At 41.6% G+C, this 18,199-nt stretch overlaps 1 protein-coding gene across 1 annotated transcript in view; it reads right to left on the reverse strand.

Moving 5' to 3' along the window:
• Window positions 1-3,420: 3,420 nt before the first annotated feature.
• LOC117061562 (cytosolic phospholipase A2 epsilon-like) overlaps window positions 3,421-18,199 on the reverse strand; it is a 41,928-nt gene continuing 27,149 nt past the window's right edge. Inside the window, exons 11-21 of the mRNA XM_033174450.1 lie at window positions 17,432-17,469; window positions 15,802-15,961; window positions 15,207-15,343; window positions 13,997-14,219; window positions 11,900-12,014; window positions 10,094-10,231; window positions 9,173-9,280; window positions 8,151-8,342; window positions 6,175-6,341; window positions 5,081-5,267; window positions 3,421-3,709 (exon numbers count right to left, since the gene is read on the reverse strand). Coding sequence (XP_033030341.1) covers window positions 3,486-3,709; window positions 5,081-5,267; window positions 6,175-6,341; window positions 8,151-8,342; window positions 9,173-9,280; window positions 10,094-10,231; window positions 11,900-12,014; window positions 13,997-14,219; window positions 15,207-15,343; window positions 15,802-15,961; window positions 17,432-17,469 — 1,689 coding nt within the window. The 3' untranslated portion in view covers window positions 3,421-3,485. The remainder of the gene's footprint in view (window positions 3,710-5,080; window positions 5,268-6,174; window positions 6,342-8,150; window positions 8,343-9,172; window positions 9,281-10,093; window positions 10,232-11,899; window positions 12,015-13,996; window positions 14,220-15,206; window positions 15,344-15,801; window positions 15,962-17,431; window positions 17,470-18,199) is intronic.

The raw sequence follows: 18,199 nt of genomic DNA on the forward strand, positions 1-18,199 counted from the left end.
AACCCTACCTGCCTGCTCACTGTCTCTCCAGAGTATATAACACCTGTCCTAAAGGATCTACACTGGCTCCCAGTACATTTCCTAACACAATTCAAAGTGTTAGTGCTGACCTTTACAGCCCTAGATGGCCTTGGCCCTGTATACCTGAAGGAGCACCTTAACCCCCATTGTTCAGCCCAGACACTGAGGTCCAGCTCTGAGGGCCTTCTGGTGTTTCCCTCACTGCAAGAAGTTACAAGGAACTAGGCAGATGGTCTTATTGGTAGGGCACCCATCCTGTGGATTGCCCTCCAATCAGATCTCAAGGAGATAAGTAACTATACAACTTTTATAAGAAATCTGAAGGCAGCCCCGTAAGTTCTTAATGTGTAATGTTATGCTTTTATATTTGCTGGAAGCCATCCTGCTGGGCAGGGTGCAAATAAAATTATTATTATTATTATTATTATTATTATTATTATTATTATTATTCCATGTCACTTTCACATGTGTTCACCTGTAAATCCATTCTGCATTAATCTGAAAAAGTTAGCAGGGCTAAGGCCATGCCACGACCCTGTCAGGAACCCAGGGGGAGCTCAAGTTGGTTTTTATCGACGGGGCTCCCCCTACCACTGGTTGACCCTTACCGGAGTTCCCTGCATGACGGGCAGGAGTCAGATATAGTCGGGTCAATTCCAATGCCTAAGCCAATACCACTCACATTCTGTAACCAGAATGTGGCCTAAATTTGCCCAATAACCATCAACCCCATATCTGTGTCCTTGTGTCTTATTCATCAATGCAGGGGTGGCCTTGGGGTCTCGACGTGCAAATGTGAAATGAAAGAATGATTAAAGGGATGACATGTAAACACCCTGCAAGCAAATCAGGATGCTCATTGTTATATAACTTACCCTGCAAGCAAATCAGAGCAAACGCCCAATAAAGGTGAGGCGTAGTCTAACCCCTATGAAAGCTTTGTGCAATAAATCAGGATGAATGCTCAATAAGCAGGTTGTCTGGAGGAGCCATTAGCCACAAAATACATATTTCATTTTGTGGGATGAGATACATTTACAGCGGAAATACTACCATACATGTGTTTTATACCCTTGGAAACCACAGAAAGCCTTAGAGTACTCATTGCTGGGAACCACAGGATGGCACAGTATCATTGTGCCCATGTCTTGCTTGCAGGTTTCCCACAGGCATCTGGTTGGTCATGGAGAACAGGAGGCTGGACTAGATGGGCCATTGGCCTAATCCAGCAGGCTGTTATACAGTCATACCTTGGATCCCGAACGCCTTGCAAGTCAAACGTTTTGGCTCCCAAACACTGAATGTTCGGTTTGCGAATGTTCTTTGGAATCCGAACGACCAATGTGGCTTACACAGCTTCTGACTAACTGTAGGAGTTTCCTGCAACCAATCAGAAGCCGCGCCTTGGTTTCTGAACGTTTTAGAAGTCGAACGGACTTCCGGAACAGATTCCATTCAACGTCCGAGGTACCACTGTATTCTGCAGTATATAGGAACTGGGACTTTGGTGTGGTGGCACCTGCTGTTTGGAATTCTCCCCTGTTTAATATTAGGAGCCCCGCCTACTAGCCTTTTGGTGCTTCTTGAAGTCATCCCTCTTCCAACCAGCTTTTTTAGTAGCAATCTGAGTCAGTCTCTGTATTTTAACTTTTTAAAACTCTTTTTGTATATAGACTTTTAAATGTTTGTAGTATGTTTTTATATGTGGAATTGTTTTACATTGTTTTATGCAAGGAACTGTTTTTTGTAATTATTATTTTTTACACTTTTCTCGTTTCATGGTTGTAAATATTTTGTAGTTGGGTATATTTTTGCTGTAACCCACACTGGGACCTTGCAGTGAGTAACTGATCTCATAAAATAAATACTTAAGCATTTTTTTATGAAGTTGAGTGCCTCTTGAGCCAACAGACAGACTATAAATGAAAATGAATATATTAATTATGTGTGTGTGACTCCAAAGCTATTAAAAAGCCAGGCCTTTTTTGCTACACACTTCATAATTAAAGACTTCAAACCAGGGCATGCATCCAGCAGGAAAAGCAAAACTCATGAACAGAAAAAATAATAATAATGAAGTGAGTGACCAGGTGGCAAAATTTTATTGTTGTTTGTTCATGCTTTTGATTTTAGCATTTCTTCTCATGAAAGCAGTTACCTAACCATAAACTTTTCAGCTGATTATATACATCTACCATCATACAGGAAACCAATTCTTAAAACAAAAGACATGTGAGTAAGAGATAAATGTAGCCTATTAACACACACACACACACACACACACACACACAGATTAAATATAGTAGCTGTAACTTTGTGCCTACAACAATGAATTAGTATTAGGTAAGAGCACAGGATCTGACAGTGCAATCCTGCATGTTTCCTCAGAGTCAGCAAGAAGCCCCACTGAATTCAATGGGACTTACTCCTAGATAAGAGCATGTAGGTTGCAGCCTGCAAGATAAACAACCCTCCAAAGTGTAACTCAATTGTTCAACCATGATTTCAATCTAGCATTTATAGAAGTTTGTTATGGACTGTATTTCAGTTATCAAGAATAACACTTCAGTCTTAACAATATCTAGATGAAAGATTAATCACCCTTTCAAATGAGTTAGAGAAAATACTGTGAGAAAACTACATTGGCTGGTTTAAAAAGAATAGTAAAGAATCAATATGTATGGATACAGATAAACATTTGAATAATAAGGGATCTGAAAATATGGAAGGAATTGCAACAGTATGTATGCCATGATCCAAACTTTTGTGGGCTCCAGTGCACAGATGGAACTCCCCATCCCACCCTGCCAATTATGTACTAGAACCATTGCAATGATAGTAAACATTGAGAAAGAGCTACCTGTCCTTGTCTTGGCTAGGTGAGGTCTCCCATGTTGAAAAAACTAAGAAAAAAAATAGTAGTCAGTTTTGAATTATTTGAGTTCCTTTAAAACCAACTACCATTTTGATCAGCTATTAGATCTTTTTCCCACCTACAAGTTTTCTTCTTAAGCTGTCAAGGAAGTTGGGATGGGCAAATCTCTCAATTTCAGTTTCTCATTGTTTCAGTCTTAAGTTCATTTATCCACCTTCCACACCAGTTTGCATTTTTTTAAAAAGCACTCATGAAAATTCAACAGCATTTTAGTGCAGATTTCTCCTAAGACACAATTTTGTACATTTTTGTCTAACGTACACTTTTTACAAGGCAATTCCCCCATATGTAATACACTTTTTGTATATATTGCTTCACTATTATATGCACTTAATGCGTAATTTATCCTAGCATATGAATTTTTGTACACATTACTTCACTGGAGAACTGCATTGCAAAATTCAGAGAAGTGCAAATTTTGAAGGCTTGCTGCGTTTTGGTTTGCATATAGTTTTTGGAAAGTGCAAACAGGCACCATGCAATGGTAACTGAATTGAATTTCTCCCCCATCCCTACAAGAAAGGTGTATTCATGAGGCAACCTGAGATGACCAGGCCTGTTTTTTCTGGTCTACTACTTTGTGCAAAACATGAAGGATTGTGCTTGCATTATTCTGGACATTGTAGTTAGTTAGATTCAAAAGCTTGTTGAAATCCTCATCTTGCAGCGAAACCTGTCTTGTGGAATATGGAGAAAAGGCACTAGAGATATCAACATTGCCCAGTGACATTTCAGCACTGCTGCGTTCCACACCTACAGAAGAAAAGAAGAAAAGTGAGTCAAGTCCTTAGCTAGCTCATCTCCAAAGCTTAGCCGGTGGAATCAGAAGGCATGCCAGGAAGGGCAGCAACCCTGTCTCTATCTAAATTTCTTTTGGGGGGGTCCTTCTTGACCCGATGGGAGTGTGGTTCAAAGACTAGACTGTTGGCTTAGATGTGGGGCACTCAAGCTCAGATGTTTATATGTGAAGCTATGTGGGTAGACTTAGGCTACTTCCAACTCTCCGTTTACAACTTAATCTACCTCAATTATTCTATGTGGCTAGAAAGCCATTCTGAGCTTCAAGAGGAAGGGAAAATTACAAAAGCGTCAAATAAGTAAATTAACGAATGTTTCAAAAGGAAGCATTCAGAAGATTACTGTGTAATCCTGAATCAAGAGCATAAGCAATTTGCACTTTAGATTCCATAGAACAATTCCACACAGGAAAACAGTTCTTCTGTATGATCAGAAAATGTTCAAATAGTTTGTTATGTTTAATTGTGTGACTGATATTATTTATGAGAAAGGCAGAAAGGTGGAATACAGCAATAATATAGCAATTTTCATATAATTTTAATAGAATGTGGGGATGTGGAAAGCTTTTTTGGGTTGTAAATTGCTTTGAGTTATCTTGAGCAAAAGAAAGTGACTAACATATTTATTTTTATTATTAGTTCTGAAAACAAATGTCCAAAATTTACACTTCTGATGTATAAAATTCCTTCCCAGTCCCAGATTATGATTTCAGTTCTCATTGAATTGCCCTACAAAAATAAATATTCCAAGCCTACCTAACCTCACCTCACTATAAAAATCTGGTCTAAGGTCTTAATTGAAAAAACTCCACCAGAAGAAGAAGAAGAAGAGTTTGGATTTGATATCCCACTTTTCACTAACTACCCGAGTCTCAAAGCAGCTAACATTCTCCTTTCCCTTCCTCCCCCACAACAAACACTCTGTGAGGTGAGTGAGGCTGAGAGACTTCAGAGAAGTGTGACTAGCCCAAGGTCATCCAGCAGCTGCATGTGGAGGAGCGGAGACACGAACCCGGTTCCCCAGATTATGAGTCTACCACTCTTAACCACTACACCACACTGGCTCTCTAATCATTGTGCAATGATTTAAATGAAGTATCAGATTGTAAGATAAAGCATGCTAGCTAGGAAATCATTGAACTCTATCAGACTTGCTTTTGAATATGATTAAGATTGAACTGCAAGGTCACAAACCAAAACACATTTCAACTTCATTATAACCAGTAGGACTTTCTCAAAGCAAATGTGGGATTGTGTAAAATCTGTTTTGGATGAAGTACTTGAAATAAATGTTATTTCTGTTATATATTGGCTGCCATTAACTCACCGGGTGCAAGATATCTTTGGAAGGTGTCATTCACTAGTGGGAAATAAATCACTGTGGGAACATCTGGGTTGTGTGCATCTTCAAACACGTAGCACTCCTTTAGATCTTTCTTTTCTTCATCAGTCAGCAAAGTGTTGGGAAATGGGATTCCTTGCTCCGTGAAGTATGTAGAGGCCCGCTCCAAAGGCTATGGTTGCAAAATGAAGCATTTTTAGCAGGGGCCAAAGAAGAAACCAACCATGGAGTTCTTGACAAGCAGTAATTTCACTTGAAATCATAATGTGATCATGATGGGATGCAAAACAAGATACAGAAAACTGTCCATACTGTCAAAACAGGCATTTAATTTGTCATGAGAGGGAACCACTAGAGCGGAAAGGAAACTTTGAAATTGACTTTGAAATTCAGCGACATTGGTTTTTTAAAAAATAATAATAACTTTTCCCCCCAAAACAAATCTTAAATAGACTTAAGAAAAACACAACTTAAACCTAAAGGCATGTTTATTAACTTTAAAGCACTTACATTCAATATCAATTAGCCTATACTTTTACACCTTTTATTAAAAAATAATCAAACCAACCGCATCAATAAGAATCATAAGAAATGTGAACAGTATACATTTAAATTTTGCAACCAAATTTAGGCTGGAGCATATGAATTTTTCCCAAAATAAATTGCACTTCTTTTGACTACAGAAATAGCTGACTCCAACCCTGGGAAGTTGAGATCTTTTTGATAATGAATTGAAATACCATTTTAGTCCTAATGTTGTGGCAGACCTCCTTTGGTTTTGAATTATGATATTAACTGGATTGTTTAGAACTTTAATAATAATAATAGTTATTAATTTCTGGATATTGTTTTAAATACATACATTTGGATTATCTTAAAAAAAGATTTAATAATAGTAAAAATTAACTTCTGTTTCAGTGTATCTGAAGAAGTGTGCATGCACACGAAAGCTCATACCAAGAACAAACTCAGTTGGTCTCTAAGGTGCTACTGGAAAGAATTTCCTATTTTGTTTCGACTATGGCAGACCAACACGGCTACCCACCTGTAACTAGTAAAAATTAATATACCCATCTAACCTTAGCTTGTGATCCTCCAGTGTAATTGAAGTGCAGAATGACATCAACTTTCCTCTCTGGTCTCAGAAGTGGAGGGCAACTGGTATCAAAGAAAAATGCTGTATCCACCAGTTCCAGGTGATCTGCTGGATCTCTCAACTGATTAGGGGATTCATCAAGCACAGTATCTACAAAACAAGGCATTGACTTGAAAAGGACCAACGAAATCCAGAAGTAATCGCCTTTCTGCTCCCCTTCAGAAAAATAATTTTTATCACAAAACTAGCACCAATAAGACAACAGATGTGGCAAAGAAGAACAAATCACATTTGCTGGTCTTGCTCCACATAATAATTTTATTATTTGTACCCCACTAATCTGACTGGGTTGCCCCAGCCACTCTGGGTGGCTCTAAACAGATGTAAGAACACAATCAAACATCAAACATTAAAAACTTCCCTATACAGGGCTGCCTTGAGATGTCTTTGACCTCTATGTTCTTCTACACTGAGCCTGTGGTATACAAGTAGTACACACACGTACAGTCTGCATCCTGTATTTATGTACAAATACATTTTGTACAGGTTGGAAGTGAGTGGTTGATTAGACCCAGGAGCAGTGCGCCCATAACCAGGGAGCAAGGTTGGGAAGATGCAATAATCACAGGACAAACATCCTGGGATTTAAAAAGGCCACAACCTTATTGACCCCAGATGTTAGTAGGTTTTGGCTTAGGCATTGGATGTGTATTCCGAATCATCCAACCTGTCTGCTGATTGTTTGGCACAGTTAATCCTGGGTCAAGAATGGCATACATCAAATTGGGGTGATCTCTCCATGGAAGGTTGGTGCTGTGGCTCATCGGCCCCACCGGGCCATCTGGATAGAAGCACCTCCCTCTGGACCCCTTTAATGGGGTATCCCAATTCTTTGGAGCCGGAGGGCAGACTCCCAAACCCTACCTTCTGCCTTGACTAAGGATCCAACCCAATGCCTTATCCACCAACAACGGCTGTGAGGCAGGCAAAAACACCAAACAGGCCCAGTTTCTCTGGAGGAAAATTCCTGTCTAGGCCTAGGGATAATAGCAGATGGAAGACAGGGATGTGAACACTTCCCTGTTGTATGCCCACCAAGCCATGTCCCCTGGCTTGCTCGTGATTGGCCAAAAGTGGAGGAGGAAGTGACAGTCTCCATTGGCCACTCAGGGACCAGAAGACCACCATGCATCGGATGTAGCTAAGCTGAACCTCAAACACTGCTCCCCACCTTGCAGACAGTAAGCCATCCTTATCCCCAGAATCTACACATGAGTCTTGTAGTGTGGCCTTCCAAACACATAGCAGTCCCTGCATTCAGCTTGATGGCTCACACACGTTTCAGGCTTGTTAAAGAAACAACTTAGCATTCAGCTACACCTGTAGAAAGCAACTTGCAACTATCACGTGAAGCCTGCTAAAAATGACTTAAAGTTTACATTGTAGGTGTAGTAATCGTAATAAACATCTAGAGGCCAGCGGAGATCCGAAAGTCATACTGGACAATTTGGGATCACCCCCCTGCAGGATGCGGGGAAACAGTGTTTCCAACATAGCACAGCACAACACAGGTCACCTGCCCAGGGTCAGGCACACTCCACACAGTACTGACTCAAAAGGACTCTACTCCCTTTGTACTAGTGCTGAGAGTTATGTAGAGTGGTGGCGGCAGCAGCTGCTGCCATATGCAATGATGTGCCAGAGGTGAGGAACCGTTCCAGAGCTGCATATGAACACAAAGAAAGAGTCTTTTCACCTAGAAGGAGTAAGTGCAGTTCCCACTATCCCCTTGCATTCCATCCTGGCCCATTCATTCTCTCTCGCAAAGCACAACAGTTGGAGCAGTGACGCAATAATAATGACAGTATTGAATTTTCTTCGATGAGAAAAAATGTAATTGATTTAGCCTATGCTGTGCAAATTGTTTATTTCCAAATGAAATTTATGCTACGGGTATACCTTTCCACTTAGAAAACTGTAGATCCTGTGCATACTCATTGTGCAGTTGGAACCCATTTAAAAAATTGTGGTACTTTGACACCGCTGGACGGTCTGTCAAAATATCCCGTAGAGCATTTGAAAGGCTGCCTGCTGGAGTGAACATACGAGTCGGCATCTCGTGAGGTCTCTCTGGTAAGTCAGGTACTTCATCTGAAGAACAACAAAGTTAATTAAGCTAAACAGGTACATGAAAAGGGATAAGGAACAACCTATTATTTTAAAAACCAGGTTCTTCATCTAAAAAAAGATAAAATTAATTAAACTAAACAGATACATAGATAGGGGTGAGGTACAATATGTTTGTTTTAAAAATGATTCAGAGGAGCTAATTAAAAGGTGGGTGAATTTTAGGATCAGAACTTTACTCTTAGGGTAAATATAGATACCATTATTATTTTAGTCACCTTGGTCTAGTAGATAAGCAATTACTCACACACAGTGAAGAGAGAGAGCATGGCTGCACTTCCTCTGAACCACTAAATGTGCATATGGGAATAAAAATTTTCAATAGGTCTGTTGAAATATTACATCCACACATATACCAAAAATCTAATACCCATAAGACCCAAGTTGCATGCTTGATTTCTGGATTTTATTTGGGCCAACATAGCCATGCTAGCTGGGGTTGATGGGACACGTAGTCCAAGCCATCTGGAAGGCACCAGGTTGGCAAAGATTGCATTATATCCATGAATGGCCAGTGACCACAGAGGCAAGACAGGTGTGCAAGGTGGGTGAAAATGAAAGGCACATTCAGGCTGCCAACCATGTATAGGACTATGCTCAGACATGAGCATCGACCATTCTGGAACAAGGTAATCTTGTGATGAACTGAAACTGGGTGTTGAAGTTGCACCTCCAGAAAGCACTTGCATTGCAAAGTTCAGAATGAGGTATTTCCACGCAGCAAGATGCCAGCCCCAAAACCAATCTGTATATGGTTACATCAAAAATCACATGGAACGTGGACTATAATTTACCAATTTCAGTGATATTATCTTGGGTCCACCTGTTCCAGAAGTCCTCTGAATTGTCAGCTGCATGCCAGGCATCCAACAGATTTTTGGAAAATATACTACTCCACATCCCTGTGAAAGAAAGAGACAAATGAAGTAGAAGCATTCTCCCCTCTTATCCTGAACTGGAAGCTGGTCCAGCAAATTATCTACTTCAACCCTCTTATTCTGGGCCAAAACAGTGGCACAATTTAAACTAGTATACAAAATTAATTGATGTTCCAGATTTCAAATTAGATTTCATTCGAATTTATATACAGTTATACCCCGGGTTGCGCACACCCCGGGTTGCGGACGCTCAAGTTAAGAATGCCCGCAACCCAGAAGTTTTTTCGGAGCGTGCGCAACCCCCAGATGCGCAGAACGCTTCTGCACACTTCGCGCATGTGCAGAAGCGCTCAAATCGCACTACTTCCGGGTTTTCAGGTTTTTATTTCGTGCGTTCAGGATACGCACGCCCACATTACGCACGGCGACCCAGAACGGATCACGTGCATAACCCGGGGTTCCACTGTATATTCTTGTTGTGACTTGTTTCGGGGTTTTCCTGGCCAGGACCAGCTGGCTTGTTTACTGCTGCATTTGAAACAATTCATGTAGTCTTCCAAACCCGGCGTCCATATAATCCCTAGCATGGAATATGCCTTTTTGTCATTAAAGCATGATATATAGAATTTAAAGTTTGCTTCCATCCCTGGGAGTCGTAATGCAATGAGAACAAAAGACACAGTGAGCATGGAAATGTAACAGAAACCTGATATGCATCAGCACCCCCCTTTTCCCCCCAAGTAGCACAGGCTGTACCCACATTACTGAATGAATCATCGCCTGCCTTCTTGTCAAGGTATGTCCTCCCTCCCACCCAGCTCAGACATAAAAAGTCACCTTGCATAAAGCAGATCCTTGATTCTGGGAGCTTCTTCATCAGGTGCCCCATGAAAAACTCACTTCCAAAATCTTCAGCACGAACAAACGCTCCATATTTTAGGAAGCCCACCTCATATGGTGTGAACTCTACCCACTCTGCAAGGAAGCCAACATTCAACACATTTACTATACTATGGAAAGAGAACGGGAGGCTTTCTTAGCTGAAAGTAATCACACGAGGGGGTTACCCAGTATGCTTATTTTCAGTTTTGATTCAGATCATAATTAGCCCAGTAATCTGTATCCATCAAAAAGGATTAGGTATTTAAATAACAACTTCCACAACTCATTTCTGCTTTTTAACACCTACAGGAAAATGAAAAGAAGGAAATACAAAAGATACACAAGGAAGTGTTTAGAGACACAAGGAAGTGTTTTATTCAGCCCAACACATTCCAAGTCAATGTCTTCCTCATGGGCCATACGCAATATTTAAAAAGTATAAAACAATGGTGGACTGCCTTGTGTTTCCCCGACCTTATGCATGCTTCAGCAGCAGCATGTGAAAGGGACAGAGCAGTAAGGGTGCCCTCCTGATTGTGGCTCTGCACATTCCAGGACGAGGAGGCTGTGAGATCAGGGGAGCCCCAGGTTGGGGTGGTCCATAGCTCCCCTGCCCTCACTGCTGCCTCCCCCTACCTTGTCCCCAATCCCAGCAAGTGGCAGTGGCACCATGAGAAGGAAGATGGTGTCACTGCTGCATTCTATTGTAGATACACCAGGGAGTGTATATATAGGATTACTGCCTGTAATCCTATATATAGAGGACAACCATTGAATTATGGTACATCAAGGGTTCAGTGCTATAGAAGAATGGATTTTATCACAATGTTTGTGTTGACTGGCTTACCAATCCCAGGATGTTTGTATTATCAGGTACCATTTTACTGTGAATAGTCACTGTCAATAAAGTAATTAGCACAGTCAATACTGTATTTTTACACCCCACTCCCTAAAATATACACGCCACATGTACTTGTCACCCAGAATAATGCTGTATACATCTGATAAAGTGAACAATGGTCCATGAAAGCTTATGCCATAATAAGTGTCTTAGCCTTCAAGGGTGCCTCAGGACAGACGGACTGACATGGCTACCCTTTCAGAAACTGTGACAATGGAAAGTTCCTTTAAATCTACACAGTTGGTTAAGAACATATGAAGATCCCTGTTGGATTGGGTGAAAGGACCACCTAATCCAGTATCCTTTTTCAACAGGTGGCCATTCTAGGTCTAATAAATGACTTGTAGGGTAAAGTTAAGGTGGTGTCACCAGTTATCCTTCATCACAATCTGGAAGGGTGCTGGCACAGTTGTATCTTGTAGTGGGAACTTTGGGTCCTCCAGATGTGACTGAATGACAGTTTCCATCAATTCTAGAAAGTGAGGCCAGTGGGCAGTTATGATGCACGCCCAGTGCTATTTTTCTAGAAAAAGAGGTGCCGGAACTCACCATGAACACCTCCTTTGTTATCTTATAATGGCAATGGCGCCCATCTGAGACGTGCCGGAACTCAGTTCCAGTGAGTTCCAGTTGAAAAAGCCCTGGTTTCACCACTTCTGGAGGACCAAAGGTTCCCTATACCTGGTGTGGAAGAAAGGATCAGAATAATGCTGCTGCCCATGTGCCTGAGCTCAGCTTGAGTCCCTTGTATGGTTATCAGAAGATGAATTTCCCCTTTTTGTTGGTTCTGATATGTGCATACCTGACCATGTAATTTGTCACACAAACTTAAAATATGAAAAGGGTTGGGAAAACATTACCTCTAAAATCTCTTGTGGTAACGTTGTCCTTAACGTTCAAAGCCAGGTAGATTGGAAGAGGGTTCTGGCCTTTGCTCACTGCTCGTCGTTGATCTGAGAGTTTATGGTGGTTGTTCTGGGTTTTTGTAGGGAACATAAATACACATTATACATTTGATTATCTGGGGAAAATAGGAACTTGCAAGGCTGATCCCCAAACATTTTGCTGCCTCAGGCGAACAGCAAATGGTATAATCCAGCCCTCAAATCGAGGTGCACAGTACCCAAAGCTGTTTGGGTTGTTGTGAAACCTGAGGTAAAACATTCCACAAGCACCTCTCCCCCTCTCTGGCAGTAAAAAAATACAATAATAAATTAAATAGCTAACCATTTCCTGCCTTTAAGGGGGGATTTCAATTATGTTACAGGTTAACGAAGGAAAGGCTACATGTTCCCTCCCTACACAGGAGCGGCCCAAGCCATTTTGCTGCTTGAGGCAAAGGACAAGATGGTGCATTTCCCATTCTGTGCACAAAATCTGACTATACAGGTAATTGAATCACTAGTGATGGGCCAAAGTCCTTCACTCCACCCTAGGGCAGCAAGCTAGCTAGCTTAGGGGCTGCAGGGCAGAGACCACACGGAACATTCCTATTTGCTTTCCAACCCTCAGAATTTGTGGCCTGAGGCAGCTGCCTCCCTGTGAATCATGCAAGGCCTGGCCTTGTCCCTACAGGTTGCAATCACAACAAAAATCCCTCCTAAGTATTGCATTTTTTTAAAGGATCCAGCATAAATTCAAAGCACAGCATGAAAAATAGCCATGAAAGAACAGTATAGAACAGCCTGCCCCAACTTGGCTGCCCTTCATTTGCTCTGAGCTACTACCCCGCATCACCCCTGACTTGCAGACATGCCGACTTGTGTTGATGGAAGTTGCCGTCCACAATGCCTGGGTGGCAACAGATTTGGGAAGGCTGATACAGAAGCTGCCCAAGTTTGCAGTGATTTCATCTCTGTACTAGACACATATGGTTGCTTAGACTGCACTTTCCAAAGGCAACATCCTCCATACCCCATCTTATTCCATCTATATCAGGGAAATATGGTATAGCCTTTATTTTATTTTATTTTATTTTATTTTATTTTATTTTTTGCAAAGCAAGGGCAAAGCAAGAAAAAGGCAAAGCAAGAAAAGAAGAGCAGCTGGCTCATCTAAAGTGAAAATTTTTGCTGCTGAAGTCAATGTGGGAATAGACTTTGGCTGTCGGACCAACTGCAAATTGCATGGAGCTAAAATGATTAATAATAAAGTGAACCATCAGAAATATCTTGACTTTGTCCAGCTCCTGAGAGCCAACCCTGCCATTCAGCTGCAATCAGTGGTCATCACCAGAAAACCTGAAAAGCAGCAGAGGCAGGGAGTAGTTTTTCACCCAAGCCTTTGGCAGAGCCGTAGCTATGGGGGGGACAGGGGACTAGCCAAGTGTTTTGCCCCAGGTGAAGCCTTCAGAGGGTGCCATTGAGGCTCTCAGTCTATGTGTTTCTCCATGCAAATGTGCATAGGGGGTGCCAAACTGGGTCTTTGACCCAGGTGAAATAAAGCCTCGTTTCTCCTCTGCTTTGGGGAATGGTAAGTGAGATTTCATCTCTGTACTAGACACATATGGTTGTGTCTCAATGGCACCCTCTGAAGGCTTCACCTGGGGCAAAACACTTGGCTAGTCCCCTGTCCCCCCCATAGCTACGGCTCTGCCAAAGGCTTGGGTGAAAAACTACTCCCTGCCTCTGCTGCTTTTCAGGTTTTCTGGTGATGACCACTGATTGCAGCTGAATGGCAGGGTTGGCTCTCAGGAGCTGGCCAAACTGCGAGAGGCAGTGAAGGATAGGCGTGCCTGGCGTGCTCTGGTCCATGGGGTCACGAAGAGTCGGACACGACTGAACGACTGAACAACAACAACAAAGTGAGATTTAGCAACTGTGTATTTTGATGACATTATGCATCAATTTGGCAATGTACGGATTCTACTCTTCTCCGCCTTGAGATCTTCAGTTGATACAAATAATTCTGAAGGAAGAAACAGGTAATATTTCTGAAAACAAACAAATATAGAATACCCCATCATTCAGCATGGCTTCGAGCATGAGTCCCCAAAGGTCTATGAAGGATGTCTTATATCCTGCTATGGTTCTCTGGCATAGCTCCTTATGATAAGCTTTTAGGCTTTCCAAGGAAAAGGCACTAATTTTAGATTTGGCTGCTTGAATTCGAGCTTTCTTGATGATCTCCCCAAGATCTTTCTTTGACCAATCAGCATCTTCATACAAATCTGACATTGTCCTGGAAAAGAAAGGAAAGGAGATATGATTTGTTTTTATTCCAGACCGAATAATACACATTAAGTATACAAGTAGTGTTGTGCAGAACCTTTTGCAAGACATTTTTTTTTCAACCATTCACTAGTAAGGGGTGTGTGGAATTTCAAAAGAAATGGGCTCTCTCACTCCCCCCCCCCCCCGCCACTCCTTTCTCACTTTTGTAGGCAGGTGTTATCTTTGAAAGTTAAACATGTTGTCTTTGAATGCTTGAGCTGAGAAAAACTTTGGAAAAACAATTCAGTCACCCTATCATCTAAAATATGCTATTTAATTTTAGTTTAGCTTAAATGTCCTTTTAAAAGAAAACACAGATCAGCAGCCCATCAACTATCAGCAAATCACCACTCTTCCCGCTCAGACATGGGGGTGAGGGGGAAAGAGACTATTCTGCCAGCTTCTAGCATCTTGGTCTGCAATTCTATACTGTATTCATTCACCTGAGAGTAAGCCCCCTTCAACTCAATGGGGCGTAATCCTGAGCAGGCATATGTAGGGTTAGGAATCTGTTAGGAAATTTGGCTCAGTTCAGTGTGTTCTTTGAAACCAATTAACTCGCTGAGCTATTGAGAGGAAGAATTTACAGTACTCTGCGTATACTGAGAGGCGCTGTTCTCATTTCTCCACTCCCAGGTAACCAATTATTAGCCTTGCCTTGTGACCTGACCAAACAACTGACTCACAGAGCAACTGAGGATAAATTATTCTGTATAGACTTGCAATACCAAGGGCGTTCTGGCAGATTCACAAAATTTAAGCACTTCCTTGCTGGTGCGGAAAGCCAAAGGAGAAACTATGTACACCTACTTAATTGTGACAGTACACTACGAAATCAACTAATAATTGCCTCTGATTTCACTGGTAGTCAAATAATGACGCAATATTGGAAGAAGGGTTTCAGCACAAGTAGCTCACACAAATCACAGTTTTTAAAAAAGTTCTCATCCCTTACCATGTTGTACCTGATGAGCCTGTTATATACGAAACACAGTCCAAAAGCTTCAGTCTCTGGAGACCCCAAAGGGTGCCATACATAGCAGTTAATGCTCTCATTCCACCTCCTGTTGTTGTCACAGCAATCACAGGCACCTGTTGAGCACAAGAAAATAACCAGTTTTTTATTGGTTATTATTTTATTTATTAAATTTGTATACTGCCCTTCATCTGCAGATCTCAGGCCAGTTTCCTATGGCCACTTCCCAAGAAATATACGAGCTTTTTTTAAAAAAAACTTTTGTATAATGTTACTGTATTGCTTTGCCAACACATATATACAGCCTAGGCAGCATAATTTATTCTGAAAGGCATGTTAAAACACCATTTATTAAAATAAATAAGTCCAGGGCCTCATTAGCAGGATAAGCAGAAGGTTCTAAGATGCAGCAAGGCTGGGTCACAACATTTTGTAGTAGTGAAGAAATAGGCTACACAGAACTAACACCACAGAGCCAATTTCCCATCATAAAACCAGAGTCTAGAAATACTTAAGTGCAGCACTAGATACCAAGATCTGTAGGGGGGAAATGGCACTCTTGTGATCCACTTACTTCGTGGTCTTTCAGGCCTTGGTCTAAATGAAGAAGACTTTTCAGAGTATCAGCAACCACTTTCTTCCGTTTCTGTAGGAAATTCTTTTCATCTGAGCACAGATCATATCCTAGACGCACATCAAGACTTTTCGGCCTTTTACAAAGCAGGCCCTGAGTCCTAAGGCCAAGATAAATTTATGCAGACAGTTTTAAAGGCTGCTACATCTGCTGGCTGCAATCTATCAAAGAAACATTTGCTCGCATGCGCACGTGTGTGCACAATGTGTTTTTTCTAACCATTAGGGTAGAATGTAGCAGTAGCAGTCTTGCCCCTACCCCATACTGAACCACAAGCTGCTTTTTAAACAAACTGAATAGGTTGCTGTCATGGGTGGCTGCTGTCCAACGCGGCTGACAAAATGGAAAGCAAACAGGAAGAGGAACCAGAGCCAATGACAGGCAGAGCTAACTAAAGCCATATCTTTACAACACATCCAATGTACATTTAAAGCACATGACTCCCTGCAAAGAATCCCGGGAACCATAGTTTCCCCCTCACAAAGCGACAACCCCCCACAGTTCCCTTAAACTACAGCTCCCAAGATTCTTTGGGGGAAGTCATGTGCTTTAAGTGTGTGCTGGATGAGCCTTAAATTTATGCTGTTGCTCTACCCAAGTTACGTCTCCACCCTCTTCCCTGATGAGTTAGTTTTACAACAGCAACACGGAGACCAAGGAGGAGGAATCTGACAGCAGTGCCACCTCCTGGACCAGGTGCGTGTCGCTGGCTGTATAAGCAGGATGTAAATAAAAAGGCAGGTAAGTGGAGGCCCAAGCTCAAGGTTTCTATGGAAAAAAGAAAGGGGAGGGAAGTCTGAGCATATGATTCCGGTGAGCAATGTTTTCTGAGCATTGCCCATAATTTGGTTTTGTTAAAATCTGAACACACTTAAATGCAATGGATAGAATCCAGAAGATAAATAAGTGTGCTTAAACCTATAGAAATCTTAGAACATAACAGCTGGATTGTGTCTCATTTGGTCCACGTAATTGTTATGCATCTTAAGAACTGTTTCTCAAGGCAGATCACCTGGACAACAAATGGTTTTAAAAAGTTAAAGTTAAAGGGACCCCTGACCATTAGGTCCAGTCGCGGACGACTCTAGGGTTGCAGCGCTCATCTCACTTTATTGGCTGAGGGAGCCGGTGTACAGCTTCTGGGTCATGTGGCCAGCATGACTAAGCTTCTTCTGGCGAACCAGAGCAGTGCACGGAAATGCTGTTTACCTTCCCGCCGGAGTGGTACCTATTTATCTACCTGCACTTTGACGTGCTTTCAAACTGCTAGGTTGGCAGGAGCAGGGACCGAGCAACAGGATCTCACCCCGTCATGGGGATTTGAACTGCCGACCTTCTGATCGACAAGCCCTAGGCTCTGTGGTTTAACCCACAGCGCCACCCGTACTAAAACTTTGATGGTGCATGTGCTTCTTACATTCACACATTATGGTTTTCAGTGTTAATTCACCTCAAGCCAGGCATTCAAAACATTGTAGGTTTGTGAATTCCATATAAAAGCAAAGTAGATCAGGAGTGAGGGGAAATACATGTGACTGGGGAGGCTCAGGTTTAGAAGAGGTTTTCTTACCAATCTTTTGACTTCACACTCAAATCAAATGTTTTGTTCTGGAAAAAATCATCAAAAATACATACATGAAGGATGAACTGAATGTTTACATTTGAATTTTGAATGTCTGGGGGAAGACCCTCCCCCCCCAAAAAAACTAGATTAAAGGAGTCGGCAAACGTTTGGTGGGGGAGGCCAAAGTTTGGGTGAACATTTGTTTTTTTAAATGTACACTTTAATGAGATGCTATGGGATTATTCCCATCTTTTGCTTAAATAGAAATACAAGTAACTGCTGGGTGGCAGACATCCCAAAAGATGCAAAAATGATCTCCCTTCATTAGTGGACAGAAGGTTCTGCAAATGCTTGGTGGAAATATATTCAGTTCAGTTCAGCTTTAACATATATTGTTAAGTACCAAGGGACATTTGAGTATTCATTTCTGTCTGTTCAAGAAAGTATTTAAATTCCTCTGTGGTTTCACTTGTCCCCAAAAGTAACTCAAAATACATGTAGATGGCAATTGCCATCTTCCTCTGAACCATGCCAAATTGGACCTGCATTCCCAAGATTGTATTTTTAAGTAGATCAGAATCTCAAAATAGAACAGTTGATACATTGGCCCAAACAATGGCCCAAATAATGAAAGAATCAATCAGCTCCTTATTATGAAGTTAAAAATTGGTGATGGCAATAGATAAAGTATCTACTGGATGATGGGCATGAACTTGGGATAAGAGCAGTTTTGTGACTACAGATCTTCATTTGTAAAGAAGGAGGGACGGGGAG

This window comes from Lacerta agilis, chromosome 1 (assembly GCF_009819535.1).
Source record: "Lacerta agilis isolate rLacAgi1 chromosome 1, rLacAgi1.pri, whole genome shotgun sequence".
Taxonomy (NCBI): Eukaryota; Metazoa; Chordata; class Lepidosauria; order Squamata; family Lacertidae; genus Lacerta; species Lacerta agilis.